We start from the raw sequence: 14,845 nt of genomic DNA, 5'->3' as shown, positions 1-14,845 counted from the left end.
AATATTTAGTATCGATTAAGGATCCTGGTTTGTACTTTGCGATGACTCACAGTTTTGCGGAGTATGCACCTGGTGGACCAAACGGGTACGAACTTGATGCACTAGAGGAGTGTGAACGGGAGAAGGCCCGGGTTGCGGTTGCTCGTCTTGCTGCATATCACGTAGCTTATCTAAGAAATATCTGAAGAGAAAGGAAAAGAAAAAGAACAAAAAGATCACAAATAAGGCTCGATAAGTGATCGGAGCAAAATGCCACGCGACGGATTCTTCGTTTTTTAAAACAGCTTTTATTTCATTGCTTTAAAAATGATTAAAATATAGAAACTCACAAAACATGCCGTTCGCCTTCGTCTCGATCAATCACTCCTTCTTCGTCTATCAAGTTTCTATAAGTTTCTCTGATGCGCGATTGATACTTTAAAGTATCATCCGTAAATTCTTCGCTGGTCTCTTCAACCTCTGGGTCGTCCACCGGACAAAGTTCAAAGGCTCTCTCCAATGTTTTCTTAGCGCTATTACTGCGTTCCAGAACATAGCCATTAGTAGAATCGTTAGACTGGGCTGGTGGTGACCAATTATTGTATGCGTGGGTATAAGGGGCGGTTGATGCGTATGGTCGCTAAAACAAACCAAGTACTCAATATCTCGTTTTTAGGTAAATAAAAAGGATCAATACCGAAGGACATAAATATAAACGAACTGTTAACTAACCTTTTCCAATTCTTCATGAAGCCACTCGATGGCGTGAACCCACTTTCTGTTCAAGTCGTTGCTTTGATATAATAACTGATGGGCCGGCTTACATTTTGTAAAAAGTTGTACCATACATTTTATACACTGATACGCGCGCTTTTGGTAATGATTCTTGTTTCTCTGTATTGTTTCAAATAATCCTTCCCGTTCTTCTGGCACTCCTTTTAATGCATTATGAATGCGATGAGTCTGCCATGAATCTTCCATAAGAAGCATTGCCAGCAACAAGTCTGTGTGATGTCTCAGCTCGTGGGTATAGGCAAATCCTATTTGCCATAACAATTCGCTGAGCACTGTGCGAGACAAGTGAGGATTCTCCCAGCAACAATATTGCAGTAATTTTATAGTATCTTCGGTAACGTTTGCATCCTCAATTAGTTTCTTTATATAACTGTATACGTTGAAACGAGTAGAAGAAACAAAGAAACAAACATTGAACATTGATAGCAGCATAGAAAAATTTAATCAGAATAATCCAATATAAAAGGGAACACTACTCACCTAGTTCTATTAAAAATAATATCGGCCGCCTGTGGCTGAATAGGCATTAGATATTCCGATAAATATGCTCGATCTCCATAAGGATTGGGCAATGGAGCAGCACCAGAATCTGCATGACTGGATATTGCTTTGGACGAAACGTCACAACAACAAATTAGCATACTCACAACCTGATGGAGCTTTGTGAGTTCAGGATATTGATATTTGATTTGTGGACCAGGTCCTTCGTCTATAGCAACTAGCATAAATCTAACTGGGACGTTAAGCTATAATTGAAATTAATGGGAATTAATTACTATTACTCATTATTAGTTTATCTATGATTTTCATAATCATATTGATGAATTACGTACTTTGAGAAGCTGCGCTTTTGCGACAAGGCCTACCGAAGCATATGTGTGAAAGAGTGAAAAGTAATGTGGCAAATGTCGACCATGATCGGCAACTTCTCGGTCGAGTAATAAAAGCACAGCATGCAGTAGATGGTCACTCAGTGTTGCCGTTGGATCCAAAAGTATTGCTAACACAAAAGCAATTTTTAATTGTACAATATGAATAATTCATGAAATCAATAAGCTTATTTCTGTTTCCTGCACTTTCCGTAAAAATTGTTTTTTATTTTTTATATGTAGCATGAATAGATGTTTGATGAAAAGTGTATAAAGTGCAGACAACAAAAACATAGCTAATATTTTTAAATATTATAGTAGTTTATATAATTAATTTTTCTTAGAACTTTACGCCTTAAGTGAGACCGACTCACTTCAGCGTAAAAGGAGCGCTACTAATGACTTACAAGGAGCATTAAAACTAGGCGGGGCACACGGACCATCCTGCAATGAGATATGAGCAAGAAATACAAAAATCTTTAAAAAAGCCGTTCGCACTTCTGTACTTGGACAGCTCAGAAGATATTCGCAAAACCTACAAACAAAATATATATATAGAATAAGAAATATTTTACTGCTAAAAAGAGACAATTTATATAATTAAGGGCATACCTGTGCGGATGATTAAAAAGTACATTGTGAGCAAACCACAGCCTTACAGCTTTACTACTTCGCAAATGATAACATATAATGTCATGCCAGTCCGTTGCATTACCACGCAGTGTTTTCTTTGTATGGAATCCTGTATAAAACAAGAATCTAGATGCCAATTGAACTGACAACATTGCTAGTTCTTCAGTCTCAGGATTCTGAAAGTGAATACACATTTACATTATTATTAATTTTCTTCTTCTGCACGTTTACACAAACAAATCTTTGAAATTAGTTCTCACAATCTTTTCATTTAAATTCTGCCGATTGATGCTATGAGGATTGCAAGAAACGAGCTTCTTTATGAATTGAAAATATTCCGCGCTAAATTGATTTCGATTGTGCATAAATTTTATATTCTGCTTTCTCACGCTGTACTCGATAGCCGGTGGCATCTTCATTACTCCTAATTTGGTGTCTGGAATAAAAGTCAAATCACAGCTCAGATATATTCTCCATGTGAGAATCAAATTATAAAGAATAAGCTTACACAACGATAATTCATTTAAGCTCTTCATTAAAGCATTTTCCTCTACATCTAATCGAGTATAAAATAGCATGTAGGCATTCCACCATCGCTTCTGTTTTCGATAGCTCATACGCTTGATCATATGATCAAATACCTCTCCTAGATAATCACCGCCAAAACACTGTGATTTCATCTCTTCCTCTTCTTCCATTTTACACTCCGTAACATCACCATCGTCAAATTTGTACCACTTGGCTGTTCCATCGTTTTGCCTACCAAATGAAAAAAAAAAAAAAAAAAAAACGGAACAAACAAAAGAAGAAAATTCTTATGTTACGACAATATCCAGTAATATTAGCAACAGAGATATACACGAACCAATCTTACCTGTGTAGAATATAAGAGTAGTAGTGGCCGCCACTGGCCTGTCCACTATGAACAACGATACCGCTCAGCTGATACTTCGTGCAAGTAGTCTTGATTGATTCCTCGTAATCACAATCTATAACCTCCCCCTCTAATTTAGCAAGACCAGATACTGTATAGGGTTCCATGTCCAAATCTCTCGGAAATTCAAAATAATCATTGAATTTAATAGCACAAACTCTTTCAAAATCATATTCAAATCTTTTCAATTGTATCGCCAAAATCGGTGGTAATTTCTTTACGCATAGTCTCTTTACCGTCACAACCTAAACAGAAAATAATGTAAAAACAATAAAATTAGTTGAATGCGTAATGGATCTCTTACTTTTTTGTTACATTTGTCACAATGATAAGCATCAGCACCCTCTAATAGCTCTCCTTTCACGTATTGCTCCAACGAATCCAATAAATTACTATGATTCCTTATGTCCACGCTAATAACACTAAACGGCTCCTCTTTGGAATATCTGAAAAGAAAAGTAGGCATTAGAAAATGTATTTATAATCTTAACAGCACCAGGTAATAAGAATGTACCTATGTGGGCAACCTTTGCAGATTTTTTGATCACTGTATGAACCACCGAGAATTTTGCCCATAATCTGTTCATGGCCCAATGCTTTCAAGGCTTCATCCAAGCTTTCGACTAAACTCATAAAAAACTCTACAGCATCTTGCTGTTCTCTTAGATTAACGGGTTCACCTTGAAGTCTGTCAAAATAACACAAAGAAACATTAGCATACAGAAGAAAAAGGAGAGATCTATATTTTGAAGAATATCATCTATTTGACTTGAATGAACTTACTTAAAATGTTTCCATAAACCTCTAGGTATATAATATTGTAATTTACTATATGCCAAGTGACCAAATATTGCTTGCACTTGCTTCAAAATACCGATATTGTACTCTTTTCTAGATTCATCAGCGCCGCACTTTTCTTCATTCGTATCATTGTCGTTGGCTTCTATCGTTTGTTCGCCTTCAATTCTTTCCTCCCCAGAAAAATCTTCATTCAAGTCATTAGCCGCGCCTTCAGCGCCCAGAAGTCCAACTCGTATGCTTTCTACCATATACAGCTGTTGTAATACTGAATTCATGTAACATGTAGCTCCCGCATTTTTCAGACCGACGAATCCTTTAAGCGGTCTGAGACCGACTGGTGGCAAGTAGTCCCATTCTACCAATGGTTCGTCTCTCTCGGAATAAAACATGTCAGTAAGCATTGTGACTAGAAGCTTCATGTTTGGTACACAGCCAACGCAAAGACCAACAAGCAAGTCGAAAGCTGCGCTTGTGGATTGAGGAGTGGTGCAAACAGGACACGCTTGGGAAGCACTCAATTCCCCGGTATTGCGCAATTGCAACATTAGCCGAGATGCCGGAAAAACAAAATCTTCGACTAATTCCTGAAATTTCGGTTTAATTAGATATTTTTATATCGTTATTTTATACAATAATATTACCTTTATCAAATTAATGCCTTTATTCTCATCCGAACCTAATTCATATTTTTCGTTTGATGGAAGAAAAGAAACTAATTCTTTAGTCAAATTAAGATGGCCTTCTAGAAGCGCTTCGTCCACTTGACTCTCTCCTAATTCTTTTACGTTGTCTCGAACCTTTTTTAACCAATCAATTTCCGTTTCTAGCCACGGTTTTACCTTTATCGTAGTGTTGCGAGATCCCGACAAGAGCAAGTAGTTCAATAATTTGCATAAAAGCTGAAATAAGTGAATAAAGAATACGAATATTAGATAAATAGGACAAGAGAGAGAGAGAGAGAGAGAGAGAGAGAGAGAGAGAGAGAGAGAGAGAGAGAGAGAGAGAGAGAGAGAGAGAGAGAGAGAGAGAGAGAGAGAGAGTGATACCTGAAAGTATTCATGGCTTTGTTTAGCATTTTGTGTAACAGTGGTGTCCAAAACGGAGATAAGTTCGGATACAGTTGAAGCGACCAATGTATCGTATAGAATATTGCTGCGCCACGTGAAAATGAAAAAAAATTGTTCGGCAGCTGCGACTCGAATTGTACGGGATGTACTTAGCAGCACTAAATCTATGAGAAATCTGCGCCACATCTCAGTTTCTTCTAAAGACTCTAAACCAGATCCGTTAAGAATTAACGCAATGGTTAAAACTTCCAGAGCCTCCTTGCATACTAAAACATCATTGCTGTCCAATGACTTCTGCTCTTTAATATTGTTCTCATGCACAGCATGCAGAACTTGAAAGGACGCACTGATATTATCCAAATTTCCACTAGATGCAGCCCAAGCTAACATAATTATGGCACGAATAGTAGCTAAATCTGGTAGCTCCCATAAAAGAGCATCCATAAATAACTGACGACACTTGTCAGATTCCGATGATCCTTCGTTTAAAATCTTCATGGTCAAATGATGATGCGCCAACTTAGCTGCTACACTCCTCAACATGTGCTCCGTATTTTGATTGGGTATATTTTGCAAAGTGTGCTTCATTTCTGCAACTGGACCACGAAAATTCAATGGGAGACGATTATTGTGATTTTCCGATACGTTAGCTGCAGTATTATTTGTGGTGGTAGTAGTAGTAGCAGTTGTAGTAGTAACAGCAGTAGTAGTAGTAGTAGTGGTAGTAGAAAGAGGTTGTTGATGTGCTTCTTCAAAAACTTGTACGACAACGTTAGCCACTATAGTTAATAATAATTTACAGAGTTTTAATACAGTCAAATAAGCGGACCGTTTGGTGGTTTCATCCGCATTAGGTAAAAACTTGTTCTTCGTCAACATCTCCAAGATAACACCTGCCTCACCACTGTTAATAAAATTACATTGAAATTCAAAGGCTTTATCGGACATAGGATCGATTGCTGGCATAAGCAATGTATACAATACTTCTAAATTATACAAAACTTGGCTAGGTCCTGCTTCAAAAAATAACGTATCTACATTTGTATAAACTGTATTGCAATAAATGTTCTTTTTAGAATCGTTCTCCTTATGGCCAAAAAGATACTGCAATCGCGTCACCGTTACCGTATCCGGCGGTATTAATTGTAAAATGTTGCGTGCTCCATCCCTAAGCTGGGCATGCTGAAGACTGCATCCGAGGTCCGCCAGTTTAAAGAAAAATATAGCATTCTGCGACTTCTGCGACATAACTACACCCGGTAGGTTTGTTTCCGTGGTAAAATTAGATCCATCGAATGTGTGATGAGGCGAACTCGTAGAGCTATCAGAACTGCTGTCCGGAGAGCTTGTCATATTGCTGTTGATCTGACTGCACTTGGCCGATAGAAACATTTTATCCCTCAATGGAATCTGCGATAATCGCTTTCTATCATCCGACGGGTCCAATGCTTCGCCATTGACGAACAAGTCGAGCTTGACGTTCACACCGCTCACCTTAAGCCTACGTAAAATCTGTCGCCTCAACGAAGCCAGGGTATCATTGCTGTGCGTCGATATCTCCATATCGTCGACATTGTTTCGGCCAGGATTGGCGAATCGAATAATCAGAGATAAATGCTTGCCGCGCGCCGCTCTGTGCAGTGGCAAAATCTTTCGCTCTCTGGGAAAAGCAATATCACATTCATTTATGTATTCTTGTAGCACTTTCATCACGCGACACATTTTCATAGCTTCGACTTTTATATTATTAGATATTTCTTCGTCTCCCTCTTCTTTCCCTTTCTGATACATATTGCTCAGGATGGAAACTGTATCATAATGAGCCTTCAATCTGTCCATGCATTCCGCTATGTAGGTCTGATGAAAAGCCAACACAGACGATTGCAAACGTGGGCCCAGATTTGTGTTGACTTCCTTTAGCAGCTCTATCCCACGACTCGCTATCTCCTCAGGACTATTCGTCACTACCCGCCACAAATAATCTGTTCCGATAAGATCTACATCGTCCATTAGAAATGTCCTCCTTTTTAATTTTAATTTACCCTCTTTCGAATTAACGGCCTTGAAAAATCTTTCGTAACATTTAATACCACTCTCTGTTAAAAGCGTCGGATCCAATTGTAAAATATTGTTTTGAAAGAAATCCTTGTTTATCGTAGGATCCAGATCCGGCTCATCACCCATGAGCTTTGAAAACCACTTGAAGCAAGCCTCGCGATCTGATACAAATACACCATGTTCGGCTAAGCATTGCCATATTTGTACAGCTTGTTCCGCACATAACCATAATTGTCCATCCTTTAAAACCAATAAATAGATAAGTAGATAGGATAAGATTATTCTGCTGTTGTATTTGTTATTGTATGAAGCAAGAAATATTGCTTACCTTCAATAAAAAACGCAAAAAGCTAAGTCTTTCTTGGACCTGCACAATATGATTGTATCGGCCGTCAGGCATAAAAGTATTTGGGTCAAGATCTGGATTTTTCTTCACTAATTGTCGTACATTGTCCATGTAATTTCTTAAACTATTGGTCACAAGTATCACTACTGCATGGTCATTTTGTAATCGTTCTATAACTTCCTGCCTATAAAAACAGCAGTGATATTTAATATGATCTTGCATGAGTAGATTAATTAAAAAGGATTTTATTTACACCTACCTATAATGCAAATGTGGAGTACGTTGACTATGACCAATGTTAGGCGTAGATTCGTATAAACAGCAGATCTCCCGTATTTGCTTTAATGCGGGAAGTACCCATTTATCACCACTTTTAAGCTCTTCGACACATTTATCCAACCAAATCGTTTTCTGAGCATCTCTCTCTTGTGAACAAGAATAATCAAGAATCTTCACGTGGGCATTCAATGCCTGGTCCATAATCTCCGTTGGAACCTCATCGGAATGAGCCAAATTCCAAAATAGAGTTAAAACCTGCACAAATCAATAAGTAGTCATCGCATTTTAAATCTGACGAGTAATATTAATTCGCTCATTAAGACCATACCTTATGAGCCATGACTCCATCTTTATCATCCTCCGCTAATCGCCGTATTAATTCCAACAATCTTTCACGCTGTTTTTTATTGGCAGTTTTCCAATTTGTCTGGAAATATACAAGATAGTGAAAATCACTATAGAATGGAAATTAGAGACACAGGTCAGTAAGGAAATCTAAAAATTACCTGAAAACACTCAAATAAATGATCAAGCTGCTCAGGACTAAAATCCCAAGCTAGTTGTGCCAACAAGTCGTGAACATTTTTTACAATGGCTTCATGCTTTCCAGCTTGAGCTGCCCAAACAGCATCCAGATCCTCCAATGTCAATGCACGCTCCTTTATGATAAAGCGTAAAATCTTTTCTAATTTCTCAACGTATTGCGGCTGATGTAAAGAGTCTCTCAGTACAATTTCTAATACACCGTTTTCCTTTATCCACTTAGCCATGCGTTCGGCAGTAAGCCATTCCTCTTCTTCAACGATAGTATTACGACTTTGGTAGCTTACGCTAGATATTACTTTATTTACTTCATTCAAAGCATTCATTTTACCGTTGAACGAGGAAATTTGCAGTAGCCGCAAAATCATCTTTAGTCTTAAAATTTCTAAGCTCTTAATCATTTCTTCCTGATGAGGCACTCTCGAAACTAAGCATTTCGCCGCTTTTATAATAGCAGAAATAGCATCATTTTTCGATTCATTCTTGGCTTCTTTCTTAAGCTCTTCATCAGTTAAATTATCTAAAATAACAGGCACGATTTCTACAATGGGCATCAAATATTTAACAATGGTATGAACTGTAAGTAATTCGTAGCATAATCCGAATGGCCTTATTAAAGCGTAAATAACCGGCACAGTTAAGTTGCGGCCACTTTGAAATCTAGAGAGCAAGATTTCAAATCCATCTAAATTCCCAAAGCAATTTATAAGATCCACAAGCCAGCCGCGGGGACTTCTAGAATCTGGGGGTGAACGAGCAAAATACTCCTCGTCTTTAATATCGGTGCCTATAGGTACTATGTCCGATATTCTTGTTGCATTAAATGCGTGAAACTTATTACTCGGATTAAAAACCATGGCCAGCAAATCGAGCAGTGGAAACCAATCGTCCCGTAATTTCCACACACATAACTCTACCAACCGTTCGCAATTCGCTTTGATACAATTGTGTATATTGAGCTTCCAAGTGTTCACTGCATCATCGGTTAATATTTTTGTAAATGATATAGTAAGCCCTTCTCGATAAAAACGTTGGCATGCCTCGCTTTGTACATCAATTCCTTTTTTACAAAGTTCGATGCTAGCTTGTAGCAGGCACTCTAATTCTTGTTCGGGCAAGACTGGAACTACCCATCGTGGACTAGATATTTTTTCATGAAGCATATTCAGTTTTGCTACAGGAAAGTCAGGTTCTCCTTGCTGTTGCTGTTGGAGGTGATGCTGCTGTGGCTGTATTTGTTGCTGTTGATTAGACTGTTGTTGCTGTTGCTGATCAGATTCTTCTGCCAATGGTACTGCGTCACTGCTACAATCAGTTTGCAAATTTTCAGCAAGCTGAAGGGTCGACATAGCATCTGCAAGTTGTTGAGGACCCGGTGGACTGTGCATCTTAAAAATAAAATAAAATAGGCAGTAATAGACACTAGTTTGATATTGTTTATGAAATTCTGTGGTATATTAATATTTTACTTGAGCCGTTGATTGGTTATCAGGAGGATCTATCCCGACTCCTTGACCCCTTGTAGCGATCGTCATTCTGTCTTACCTCCTATGCCTCTAATTTCTCAATTTTTCTTGGTCCAATAAAAATACCACCAATATTTAATGTCCAGCACATTAACTGACATTAAGTATAGTTATTTCTAAAGGCCTTGTTTCAATAAACTATATCTACATTTCTGTAAAAGAAATTTACCATTATACAATTATATTGCTTATTATTACTAATTATAAATATTAAACTACACAACATCTATTCCACTGTTTAATACATACAGTCAATGAAAGAACTAGGAAAGGGAGAATGGAAGATATGGGAGCAATTGGCAGGTATCTACTATCTTGATATAATCAAGGTGGATTTAAAGGTGTTCAGGGAATAGAACGGGATGCGGAAAACTGGTATAAAAAGCTTATGGAAGGAAGGGAACGAAGAAAGAAAATAGCGACAACAAACTATTAAGGAAAGACGAAAATTATTAACCATCAAGGTTCCCAGCGATCCTAATTTAAGCTGGTAGGAGCGTGGCCATTTGGTTTAAAAAATTGTCGGAAGTCAAGTTGAATGAACGGGATTTGTTTTCTATTGAAATTTCGCAGTCCTTAAAAGATATATTGTCAGTCATGTTCGAGAAGTCATTTGGATTTCGGGTGTATCACGGATCACCGTCACCGGATCAGGTCTCTTGAACGATGTCTGCCATTAGGATGGTATGGATATAAAAGTATCAAAGGAGGCGTTATACGAATGTTACGATCGAAAAGCAAAGGCTTATAACTCGGATAGAAAAATCGGTATGGTAGTAATGAAAAGGCAATGTGATAATTTATACGTTATGTAGCTGCGAGAGAGAAATAGACAGGCAGACAGGCCAGGCCAGCGCACCATCGGTCGGTCGGTCGCTCACTCGCGATCAGGATCAGATCTGATACAACTTGTTACTCCCAACTCCGAGATGACGTATTACATGTTTCGTAGTGCCGATTTTACGATAATATAAATCAACACTGGGAGAGATTAATTTCAACTGATATTCACAAAATTTTCTCGTATTTTGAACAAAACATTTACTCTATTTTCGCTTGACTCACTCGGCCGGGACACCCTCCGGACAAAATGGCGACTCTATATACCTAACGATTAGCACTATTCTATTAAGCAAAGCTTCTGCGCTTGTTTGTGCTTTCTTTCGGGTAAAAAATAATTCGCACAGAACAATGCCAATAATCCTACTTCTCCATGTTACAGGGAACTATTGCCTATGGCTTTTAAGGATGAACGAACCTTTGCATAGTAAATGGGGCTACAAATTAATGTTGCACTTTTTGACGTGACGTTACGGAACTCACTGGTAAGGTAAATCCAGTAAATCTGTCTTTGTAAATACGATCATAGTGGCGCTTCAATCGAGTTCACTGGTTCTCTCTCTCTCGTTCTCGCACTAGACAATTGCTCCACTGTGTTCATCGCGATATACATAGCACACAACTGTAATATACTTTAGACTCAGACTCATTTCTTTCTATAATAATTCTTTATTTTAATTTTTTTCTTGCATAAACCTGCAACATGTTTATACCAAAGGCATATTTGGTATTACATATATTTTTATAATTATTTACAATTATAGATTTTATATTAAGTATATTACACTTAAAGGAAGATCATCAAACTTTATCCGTATTATTTTGAGAACAACTGATCTTAAACATAATAATTAATATAAAATTCAAATAAACGGTATATCGATTGTTTTTACAGAAAATAAGTCTTCGTCAATTATCAATCCCAGATCAATCATTAAACAAATCAAACAATTCAGAAAAATTTCCTTAATCCACTGTCCTTATCGTTTTCCATCCCTTCACTTTATAATAAAAAGTATTTATCTCGCAAATAGGCAATTATAATTTTTATGTATCAATAATTGCAATAAATATGCATGTAAATGTAACATAATTAAATTTGGTCAAATTTCCAATGATCTCGTTATTTTCGTTTACGATACATTCATCATAATAATAGCTCGCTCAATTCTTTCAGTAATTCAGACTCCTTCTTTATCTTATCCAGTTGATTGATTTCTAATTGTTTACCAGCTGATTGCTGATCCTTGAGCTTCGATATTTGATCCAGTTTCTAGAAAAAAGCGAATGTTTTTAGTATATTGTACAAAAACCAACCCTACAAGAAGAATGCATTACACTTACACTTTTTATTTTTTTAATTTTTTTATTCTTTTCAGGATCATCGGTTGGATCCGGGTCAGGGATCGCCGCAATTCCTTGACTTTTTGTCGGGGGACTGGTAACTTGACCATTAGTAGCCACATTGTCCCCATCTGATTGACGAATTGACATAGTTTCCTGTTCCTTCTTAGCTTTCTTCGCATCCCTCTTTTTCTTCGTTTTAGAAATAGGTTTACATGCAGCCGATGATGAGATTGAATTTGTACCAATTTCATCATCGTCGTGTAGCTTAAATGTAATCGTTTGGCCCCTCGCAGACGGTGGCCTATATGCTTGTTTGGATGCTAAAAAAGTTTATATATAAGCATCATTTCTACCAATTTTATCGTATTCTATCGGTTACGATAATTAAAGACTAATCATTATATTCCTACCTTGAGGTTGACTAGGCGTGATACCATTCACCGCTTTGTAATTAATTGGTTTTTCGGGAAAAGTATTCGCTGAAAAGCTTTGCCAGCAAACTTCCCAAAGCTCCTCTTGTTCATTCCATGGCCTTTCGTACAGTAAGGTTCCAGTGTAATGCCAAATTTTGAAACTGAATAGCAGTAACATTAACAAAAGAACAAAAAATAAGCGTTATCTATGTATAAAAATTATTTCTATTGTTTACTTAAAAAACTTTTTATTTATACCCATTGCCCATTCGTAATCTAGGGGCGGTAGTAGCTGTCATAAAATGTTCACCATCGGGCGACCATTCCAGCAAAGTTGTATCAGGTGCTTCTGTTTTCGCAATTAACTTTTTATTTGGTACATCCCATAATTCGATTCCTCCACGAAGATTGCCAAATCCAGTCAATAAGAGAAGTGAGAACGATATTAAGGAAATTATACAGTACCGATGCTTTGATATTTAAATTTTTGTTTTGAGTTTAGATTATAAAAGGATATTGTTCCCTTGGGGGTTGTAATAAACGCTATTTCTGTGGACAGTACCAAATTCAAATATTGCTTCACATTTGAGATTAAACAAAGCAGCTTTTGACGGCATAAATCCATAGACAACACAAAATTCCATATTTTTTGGAGACCATTGTACAGCATGAATTGGTCCATCCTTATCTGGTTATAAAGACTTTTGGTAAAACATTATTCAACAAATACAATCAGAAATAAATAATCTTTACTTACTTAATGTTACCATAGCTGTCTCACCCTTTATATTAAGGTAATGAAGTGCTTGCTTTCCATAATAGGAAGCCCCAGTTTTATCAACTTCTGTGCTCGTCATCAAGAGAGCATTTGTACCTTTTGATTGCCAATAAATATCCACTCTGTCTGCCTAAATAATGAAAACAAATGATATATATTACTAATGGTGCATCGAGGAAGCTATGCGTTGTACAAATTATTACCTGAAAAGAGCTTTTGTTTGCTAGAGATTGAGATGGTTCCAACTTCGGATATTGAAATAGCTTGCCGAAGGAAGGCTGTCCAGGTTTTCCTACAAATTTTATTCTATCAGTATAATTATCCTATTGAGTAAATACATGTTTAATACTAAAGAAAAGGTAGGAAACTAGAGAACATGTATCACAATTACCAGGCATGTAACATAATATATGGTATGGTGCAGGACCAGGTGCTATGCTAAACTTCGAAATTTTTGCACCCTTTAGTTTATTTAAATATCTTTCAAAATTCGCATCTTCGTAAAAAACAACATTGCTATCGACCAGCATTCCACAAAGCTTTTCATCGCTTGACCACTGAGGTGCCCTGCAATTTAATAGAAATCAATATAATAAGCTACATATTGATAACTCTGGTTTAGTAATAATAGATAGAGATATACCAATCAAGTTGCTTTTTCTGTACAAAACTTTTAATTAATTCTCCATTTTCTGATTTCCATATGTTTAAGTTTGGAGTTCCTTGTGGATTAGCTTGGGATACTAAAAGATGCATAAAGATAAATACCCTGTGAATGTAAAAAGTAACCTTTAATAATACGATATACCTATAAATGGCTCCCAAGTTTGAAGATAAGTGCCTTTTGTTGAAAATTGGAGCGCATAAACTTTGGGTCTTCTGATTTCAGCAATTAAACTCCAGTTATTACAAAGTACAATCTTAATGCTAATTCCATTGGACCATGCAAAATATTTTCCTTCAGGGCTGAAAAGCATGGCCTTACACATTTTGCTGTCATCTTTAGGAAATGCACTGACCGCTTCATAAGAAGGTGGCCCTTGACTTAAACTGATTCCAGTGGAGCCTCTCACTGCAAAATAAGGAAGAAATGTTTTTGTAGACTTCTAAAACGTATCAATTAAATATTTACTAAACATTATATACGATTAGGAGCGATAGATGTACAATCAGATATGGATATTCAAAGTACCATTATCTCCGTTGTTTGATAAACAAGGATAGTGGATGATGTTAAAATTAACCATAGTTGATATGCATGAGGTATTACACTTACGCAAAACGAATTTATTGAAGAATGTATTTAAAATGAAATAATTCTAGGTATTTACTCACCAGCAACACAAGGGACAGCCATTTTTGCCTCGTTACCATGTGCGCAACCGACCCACCGACAAAATAATTTTTCAAGGGAGACAGGAAAGACGAACAAGAAATGGGTAGTACAGATTTAGCCCGCCATAGTTAAGCAAGAAATACTTATAATGTAAACGTATATGTGATTGGTTATTACTTTTAGCTCCTACAATTTACACCAATGATAAGGTCGTAGACCAAATCGCAGAAAGCATTTTCGCAGAAAACGCTAACTTCAGGTCAAGAAAATTAATCCGCAGAAATTGTCGGTAATGCAAGCC

At 37.0% G+C, this 14,845-nt stretch overlaps 2 protein-coding genes across 5 annotated transcripts; both read right to left on the bottom strand.

The window, feature by feature from the left end:
- Positions 1-3: 3 nt before the first annotated feature.
- Positions 4-11,164, bottom strand: faf (ubiquitin carboxyl-terminal hydrolase-like faf). Of its 4 annotated transcripts, none has more exons than XM_066743903.1 (21): positions 11,089-11,164; positions 9,774-9,982; positions 8,268-9,692; positions 8,090-8,188; positions 7,742-8,016; positions 7,465-7,666; positions 5,058-7,376; positions 4,653-4,910; positions 3,994-4,595; positions 3,725-3,898; positions 3,515-3,656; positions 3,151-3,455; positions 2,785-3,035; positions 2,537-2,712; positions 2,256-2,452; positions 2,051-2,178; positions 1,608-1,774; positions 1,255-1,520; positions 712-1,144; positions 330-619; positions 4-181 (listed from the first exon to the last, which is right to left on the bottom strand). In XM_066743903.1, the coding sequence occupies exons 2-21, from the start codon at positions 9,837-9,839 to the stop codon at positions 16-18; spliced, it is 7,941 nt and encodes a 2,646-aa protein (XP_066600000.1). In that variant the 5' UTR covers positions 9,840-9,982; positions 11,089-11,164; the 3' UTR covers positions 4-15. The 4 variants fall into 4 exon arrangements, with proteins under 4 accessions (XP_066600000.1, XP_066599991.1, XP_066599995.1 ...); XM_066743894.1 differs by lacking the exon at positions 11,089-11,164 and adding an exon at positions 10,288-11,037; XM_066743898.1 differs by lacking the exon at positions 11,089-11,164 and adding an exon at positions 10,637-11,037.
- Positions 11,165-11,325: 161 nt separating this feature from the next.
- eIF2A (eukaryotic translation initiation factor 2A) lies at positions 11,326-14,681 on the bottom strand. Its single transcript, XM_066732889.1, has 11 exons — positions 14,544-14,681; positions 14,017-14,280; positions 13,852-13,951; positions 13,600-13,775; positions 13,412-13,500; positions 13,188-13,338; positions 12,948-13,118; positions 12,689-12,863; positions 12,428-12,591; positions 12,015-12,337; positions 11,326-11,943 (listed from the first exon to the last, which is right to left on the bottom strand). Exons 1-11 carry the CDS (start codon positions 14,563-14,565, stop codon positions 11,818-11,820), a joined length of 1,761 nt encoding a protein of 586 aa, XP_066588986.1. The 5' UTR covers positions 14,566-14,681; the 3' UTR covers positions 11,326-11,817.
- Between the last annotated feature and the right edge of the window lie 164 nt (positions 14,682-14,845).

Source organism: Prorops nasuta, unplaced genomic scaffold (genome assembly GCF_024137725.1).
Source record: "Prorops nasuta isolate Cenicafe-Biocafe unplaced genomic scaffold, Cenicafe_Pnas_1.2 PNAS00002, whole genome shotgun sequence".
Taxonomy (NCBI): Eukaryota; Metazoa; Arthropoda; class Insecta; order Hymenoptera; family Bethylidae; genus Prorops; species Prorops nasuta.
This window is presented reverse-complemented; position numbering and strand designations above follow the sequence as displayed.

Excerpts from the sequence above, each read along its gene's own strand:
- eIF2A (XM_066732889.1), bottom strand. The coding sequence starts at position 14,565 with ATGGCTGTCCCTTGTGTTGCTG. Across the intron at positions 14,281-14,543 it reads GGCTGTCCCTTGTGTTGCTG|TGAGAGGCTCCACTGGAATC; the intron begins GTGAGTAAATAC and ends CTTATTTTGCAG. Across the intron at positions 13,952-14,016 it reads AACTTGGGAGCCATTTATAG|TATCCCAAGCTAATCCACAA; the intron begins GTATATCGTATT and ends TGCATCTTTTAG.
- faf (XM_066743903.1), bottom strand. The coding sequence starts at position 9,839 with ATGACGATCGCTACAAGGGGTCAAGGAGTCGGGATAGATCCTCCTGAT. Across the intron at positions 8,017-8,089 it reads ATGGAGTCATGGCTCATAAG|GTTTTAACTCTATTTTGGAA; the intron begins GTATGGTCTTAA and ends TGATTTGTGCAG. Across the intron at positions 1,521-1,607 it reads CAAAAGCGCAGCTTCTCAAA|CTTAACGTCCCAGTTAGATT; the intron begins GTACGTAATTCA and ends TTTCAATTATAG.